The following is a 6,839-nucleotide window of genomic DNA, read 5'->3' as shown; positions in this document are numbered from 1 at the left end:
CCTGGACACGGGGAGGGAAGTGACAAGATCCGAAAGCATCTAGACAAGTCAAGGTGCGGTGTGCTTATTACACTGTCTTGGGCGGAAGGGGCGAGAAGACCAGAGCTCAGCCACGCAGCAGCCACCAAAATCGCAGTGCAAGATGGCGCAAGAACCCACGACGGCGGATTGCCCCCCGATGTTCTCCACTCACCTCCCCCGAGGAGCTGCTGCCTTGGAGCTGTAAACAATGAGTTTTTTTTTGTTTTGTTTTGTTTTGTTTTTTGCCTCCCCTTAGAAACGCTGAGTGTCTCTTTTTTTTTCTATAGCATCCAAGGAGTTCTGTTTAGGTTCAAGCTTTGCTCGTTCAAAACCAGCTTAGGTCACGTTCAGGGAAAGTGAATGATTTCTAGTTACGCTAACATCTGGGTTCTGCATTGCACATTCCTACCTGTCCATCTCCCACAGCCAGGCTCCCTGCATAAAACACCCATGCGCTCTCGTCTCGCTCTGCGCCCCGCCTCCCTCACACACACTCAGTCCCAGCCCCAGAAATAAGCTTCGCACGGAGGATGCTGTTTCCCGGCTGCAAGGTCACCGAGGGACAGGGCACTCTGCCAGGCAGTTCCTGAGCTTGCTCTCGGGGGCAAAGCACTTTAGAGCCGGGGTTCAGACCCCCCAGGGCCTCATCTCCACGACTGGACGCCACTGGAGAGTGGCAGATGACACGGCCGCTGCCTTTGGACTCTCAGGCAGCCAGGGTGCTTGCCCAGCCCAGTGGGGCTTCACAAGAGGACCTTGCTCTGGCCAAGGCCCGGCGGCGGCGGCCAGGTTATGGCCTGTAGATCTTGATGACATCCTTGATGGGCCGCCGACAGATGGGGCAGCAGGCCCGGGCCTGCCTCTTGAGCCGCAGGCCACAGCTGTGGCACAGGCACATGTGTCCGCACGTGTAGATGACCGTGTCCACCTCGCTGTCAAAGCACACTGTGCACTCACTGTTCTTGCTGCCTGCTGGCTCCGGGGGCAAGAAAGCAGGGGACACTGGGGGGCTCAGCGGGGAGCTGGGGGCTGTCACTGCCAAAAGCAAGAACAAGACACAGGTTAGTAACGTGGTTCTCTGGTGGGCTCCCACGGGCCAACCCCAAGAAGGCTGTGTCACTATGGTGGAGCCGCTGCAGGGAGCACTTCTGGGAGGTGCCAATTTGGGTTCACTTTTCAGGATTCCACCCTCCTCTACGCTGCTATGATGCCAAGCACCAGGATCAATGCTGCCATTGTGCCCTTTGGGAGGCCATATCTAAGGGTCTCTCCTCCCTCCAATTGACAGAAGAAGATTCCTGCAGCGGGGAGGAGACCCCGGAAGGCCACGGCCACTGGCACAGCTGCAGGAGCCAAGCCAGCTGGCCCCACGGTGGGGGATGGGGGTGGGTAGCATTTCCTTACCCAGGGATGACTCAGACGCCGAGGAGGACTGGTTGACACTGAAGGTCATGTCTGAGTCGCTATCGTCTTGGGAGCCGCTAAAGGACCCGGATGGAGTTGTGGTTGCAGGACTGGACTGTAGGGTACCTGAGGGCCAGAGAGACTCCATGAGGGGCAGTGTGAGGCTGGCTCTGCCTTGCTAGTCCCCACTTGGTCAGCACTGGGTACCAGAAGGTCCCTGTGTGCCCCATGAGAGGACAGGAGCTATGTCACGGGTACCTGCTAAGGCCTGCACAGCTCCTGCCAAGCCCGGTGGACGTTGGTTCTTTGCTTGCCTGTCCTCTCTTCCTGCTCATCTCAGACACAGCACGAGCACGTCCTTTTGGGACAGGACTGCTGCCCCACCCCCCATGCATATGAGCCAGCCCAGCCCAGTGAGAACGTCCACTGCGTGGTCTCAACAGTGCTTTAGGTAAGGCTGCCAAGGCCCGATTCTGTCACTTTTACTAAAATTGTTGGGGAAAGACAGGACTTTGCCCGTGGGGAGGTGAGCCTGGCGCTGGCGGAGTCACCCTGCGGCAGGACCCCAAGTGAGAGTGAAGGCAGCAGAGCTGCTGAGATGTTGGTCCTGTCAACGCTGAGATCGGCTCTCCCTGAGTTCACGCCTAGACCTCTGGGCTGTGTGCACCCTACAAACTCCCCGTCTAGCTTGGGCAGTCTGGATGGGGTTTTGCCACCACACGCTGCCTGCTCACTCGTGCTCAACATGAGCGAGTTACCTTCCCAAGCCCGCTTCCGGTCAGGAGGGAGAGTGCTGGCTCCTGCCTTTCCCACCTGGAGAATGCCAGACAGGTCAGGTAGCGCTGAGGCTGCTGGGAGGCAGGAGTCGGGAGGGCAAGTCCCCTCCTCTGCACCTTCTCCTCCTGGCCTTTGGAGGCTTCATCCCCGTTTCTCCAGAGGTGCCGGGGAAGGGCCTGAGGAGGACCCTAGGCCACCTTCCCACAAAGCCCTAACAAGACCTTGGGCAACTCATGTCAGGTTGCAATCACCATTATGTCTGGTGGTCCAAAAAACCCACAAGAACAAGAGAACTTGGCCCAGCGCCCACCACTGGAGGCCTGCTTCTCCTCTGCCCTCGGGCAGCTACAAGTTACCACGGCCCGCTGATCCAGCAAGGGCCTCAGACAAGTGCTAAAGCCATGGTAAGCAGCCTGCAGCATCACTCTCTCTCCAGGGAAGGAAGCCGAGGCTCAGGGAGTCTGCGACCTGGCCAGCACCTTCGCGGCTGACCAGCAGGAGACTCTGGGGCTGCCACTTAATCTCTCTGTGCCTGAATTATCTTGTGGATGTAGAGAGTGGTTTCCTAGTATCCCCGGGGAGGATAAAACGCAGTGAGATGAACACCCGAGATGTTGACGGCCTTGCTATCTGCACCTGTTTTTTCCAACCCTGAAAACGGAGCTGCGCTCTCTGCAAAACTTCCCTGACCACCACCCTCCCTCGGCCACCGGGGGATTCAAAGGTCACCCATGCAGCTGTCTGGGACTGGGGGCCTGTCCCCTGTGCGCCCTGTCTGACGGCCCGGGTCTGGCCCGCAGCCAGTCACTTGCAGAGCCTATCAATGGCGTGAGCCAAGGCCAGAATCCCCTCCAAACAGCAGAGATCAGGCGTCCACTGCGCCATCCGGGGACAGTAGCTGAATCTCCTCTTTCTCCTACACCGAACACGCAGTGCATGTCACTGCCTTTTTAACAGCCCAATAGCCTCCATCAGAGCCACAGGAAGCCGGAGGCGCACCGCGGGGACAGGCACGCGCTCTCGGGGTGGGGACCGCTCTCGGGGCTGGCCCTCGGGCACTCACCGAGGAGGCGCAGCTGGCCCGCGGCGCCGCCGCGCACGGCAAAGAAGGCCCAGAGCGCCTGCGTGGTGTCGACGCACAGCAGCCGGCCGCGCGGGCGTCCGTTGACGCCCAGGAGCACGTCGCCGCCGGGCCGCAGCGTGAAGCTGAGCGCGTCGCCGCCGCTCGCCACGGGCCCGGCGCGCGCCACCACCCAGTACTCCTTGCGGTCGAGCAGCGCGTCGGGGTCGGCGGGCAGCTCGGCAGGCCGCAGCGCGCCCGGGTCGCACGACGTGATGCCGAAGGCCAGCGCGCCGGGCGCCGCCAGCCCCGGGCGCCCCACCTCCACGAAGAGGCTCTCGCCGGGCCGCAGCGGGCGCTCGCTGAAGACCAGGGTGCGGCCGCCGTCGGGGCGCGGCGCGCAGGCGACTTTGCGGTCGGCCGACAGGCTCACGTCGGGCCCGCGCGTGGCGTGGAAGCGCAGGTCGGCCTCGAGCAGCGCCGGCGAGGACGCGGGCCTGGCGCGCTCGCGGGGTCCGCACGGGATGGCGGCGGCGGCGACGGCGGCGTCGGCAGGCAGCGGGCCCGGGGCGCGGCCGAGCGCCAGGTGGCCCAGCTTGGCCACCACTTGGTTGTTCTCGAGCTCGTTGTTGTCGAAGTTGGCGGCGTCGTGGCTGCTGGGCGGCAGGCAGGCGTTGAAGCGGGCCTGGCTGAGGCGAGCCGGCGTCATGGTGTCTGCGAAGCCGCTCTCTGCGCGGGACAGGACGGGACAGGAAGGCGGCGTGAGTGCTGGGGGGCCCGCGCTGCACCGCCCCGCCTGCATCTTTGTGCTTACCAAGTGGGCCCAGATGCCCAGAACTGGGCTGCTCGTGTGCCTTGGTTTACCCGCCCTGGCACACGGGACCCTTCCTCCTTTGTCACTCTTCCTGCTGCCCTCGCCTGTCTCCCCTCCTCCCAGCCCTCTCCCCCTCCTCTCGCTCCTACACTACTTTCTCCCCCTTTTCTAGAAGGTGGCATCTAAAAATCTTTTTCTCTATCGCAAGTGCACCAGACCCAGACACTCCAATAAAAAGAGCACACAGCCTGTTTCTGTGGCTTGATCACGGGGCAGGGAGCGTCGTGACTGTCCCCTGCTGTTTCATTTCATTCTCACAACGGCCCTGGGACGAGTATTCTGTTTCCACCCGCCACGTAGCAGTGTGGCCACGAGCGAAGCTGAGGCACGGAGGGGTTGGAGGCAGCTGCTAAGGGGCAGAGCCGCCACCTGGACCCAGGCTGTGTGGCCGTAGCACACGCTCTGTGGCCCCTGTGGCCCCTGCCTGCAGGCAGGGCCTCGGCAGATGAATTTTTCAAGAAATCAGCGTGTTCTGTGGAACAAACACCTAGGGAAGTTTTTAAAACGGTTTTTGAATAACTTTTAGTGATAGGAAAAATGCTCTCGAATACTACGTATTAAAGCAGCAACACAGCGAGTGTTTATCATCCAGGTAGTAGTGGTCTTCCTACTTGGGTAAATCACTTTGTTTATTTTTTCGTCTCTAGCTAGACGGTCAGTCTGTTCACCACTCTTCCCAGGGCTTAGCAGAGCGCTCGGCAAACAGGCTTCATTAGGAATAGTTTATTGGACCCGTGACTGGATGAATGTATGAATGAAGTCTGAAAGCGAACAGTTGCCACAGCGAAGAGCAGAGAAATCAGGAAGAAACAGTTACTAAAAATATCCTGAAGATTTTTTTTTAGAGATAAAATATTGTCGACCATAATAAGTAAACAAGAAAAATGTTTCCCAGGCTGTTAAAACCGGGCCCTTCCAGCCAAGATTTTGTTAAAGTTACCATGTTAAATGTGTCATGCCAAGAAAATTCCCTCGTCTAATTTTCCAAATATGAAATGAAATAATGACCATGGTTTTTCAGACCCTGTGGGCCCTGGGCCCTGGTGAGATCGGCTCGTCACGGTTCACTTGAACTGTATTTACACCCTGCCCTGGGAACAGGGGGTGTTCCCCCACGGCATGTCCCCACACTGAGGTTTGCTGTCCTGCCCTGCGGCCCTGGTGCAGCCCTCTCCTGTCTCAGCCCCTCGTTGGGTGTGCTGGCCAGGAGTGTGTGCGCTTTGCCTTAGAAGATGTTTCCCAGAGGAAAGCCTGAGGGAAGAAGTGGATTTCAGGATTTCATTTGGTTCTTTTTTGTTTTTAAAATTTTTATTGAAAGGCAGAGACAGAAGGGATCGAGATCTTCCATCTGCTGGTTACTCCCCCAGTGGCTGCAATGGCCTCGGGCTGGGCCAGGCCAAAGCCAGGAGCCAGGAGCTTCTTGCAGGTCTCCCATATGGGTGCAAGGGACCAAGAACTTGGGCCATAGCAGAGAGCTGGATGGGAACTGAAGCAGCCGAGACTTGAACCAATGCCCATATGGGATGGCACTGCAGGCGGCAGCTTTACCCTCTACAACACCATGCTGGCATCTCTGTTTGATTCATTTTTAAAAATATTTATTTACTTGAAGGCAGAATTACAGACAGAGGCAGAGAGAGAGAGAGAAAGAAGTCTTTCATCCTCTGATTCACTCCCCAGATGGCAGCAATGGCCAGAGCTGAACCAATTCGAAGCCAGGAGCAGCTTCTGGGTCTCCCATGTGGGTACAGGGGCCCAAGGACTTGGGCCATCTTCCACTGCTTTCCCAGGCCACAGCAGAGATCTAGATTGGAAGTGGAGCAGCTGGAACTGGAACCGGCACCCACATGTGCGGCTGGCACTGCAGGCGGCGGCTTTTACCTGCTACGCTACAACACCGGCCCCTCCATTTGATTCTTTTTTTTTTTTTTTTTTTTTTTTGACAGGCAGAGTGGACAGTGAGAGAGACAGAGAGAAAGGTATTCCTTTTGCCGTTGGTTCACCCTCCAATGGCCGCCGCGGCCTGCGCACTGCGGCCGGCGCACCGCGCTGATCGGATGGCAGGAGCCAGGAGCCAGGTGCTTTTCCTGGTCTCCCATGGGGTGCAGGGCCCAAGCACCTGGGCCATCCTCCACTGCACTCCCTGGCCACAGCAGAGAGCTGGCCTGGAAGAGGGGCAACCGGGACAGAATCCGGTGCCCCAACCGGGACTAGAACCCGGTGTGCCGGCGCCGCTAGGCGGAGGATTAGCCTAGTGAGCCGCGGTGCCGGCCTCCTCCATTTGATTCTTAAGAGCATCTATGAGGCTGGCATTGTGGCATGATGGGTAGAGCCACCGTCTGCGATGCCAGCATCCCACACAGACGCCAGTTTGTCCTGATTGCTCGGCTTCTGATCCATCTCCTGCACCCACCTGGGAGACCCGCATGAAGCTCTTGGCTTTGGCCTGGGCCAGCCCTGGCCATTGCAGCCATCTAGGGAGTAAACCAGCAGATCTTGCTCTCTCTGTCACTTTGCTTTTTAAATAAATACAGTTCAAAAGAGATGGGATACACTGGGAGGGCACAGGGGACCCTAGCCTCCTGAGCGCTCACAATGCGAGTTCTTAGGAAAGCCTGCCCCCTGCATCTCCTGGGCTTCCAGTCTGCTCCTGCTGTGGTACAGAGGTACCTAGACCCTCCCGCAGTCCAACCCAGGGCCTCC

The 6,839-nt window shown here is 58.7% G+C and overlaps 1 protein-coding gene across 1 annotated transcript in view; it reads right to left on the bottom strand.

The window, feature by feature from the left end:
- Nucleotides 1–219: 219 nt before the first annotated feature.
- Nucleotides 220–6,839, bottom strand: part of NEURL1B (neuralized E3 ubiquitin protein ligase 1B) — a 33,514-nt gene continuing 26,894 nt past the window's right edge. Inside the window, exons 3-5 of the mRNA XM_017341583.3 lie at nt 3,266–3,991; nt 1,426–1,551; nt 220–1,056 (exon numbers count right to left, since the gene is read on the bottom strand). Of these exons, the coding sequence (XP_017197072.2) occupies nt 812–1,056; nt 1,426–1,551; nt 3,266–3,991 (1,097 nt within the window). The 3' untranslated portion in view covers nt 220–811. The remainder of the gene's footprint in view (nt 1,057–1,425; nt 1,552–3,265; nt 3,992–6,839) is intronic.

The sequence above is a fragment of the Oryctolagus cuniculus genome, chromosome 6, assembly GCF_964237555.1.
Source record: "Oryctolagus cuniculus chromosome 6, mOryCun1.1, whole genome shotgun sequence".
In the NCBI taxonomy this organism is placed as follows: Eukaryota; Metazoa; Chordata; class Mammalia; order Lagomorpha; family Leporidae; genus Oryctolagus; species Oryctolagus cuniculus.
This window is presented reverse-complemented; position numbering and strand designations above follow the sequence as displayed.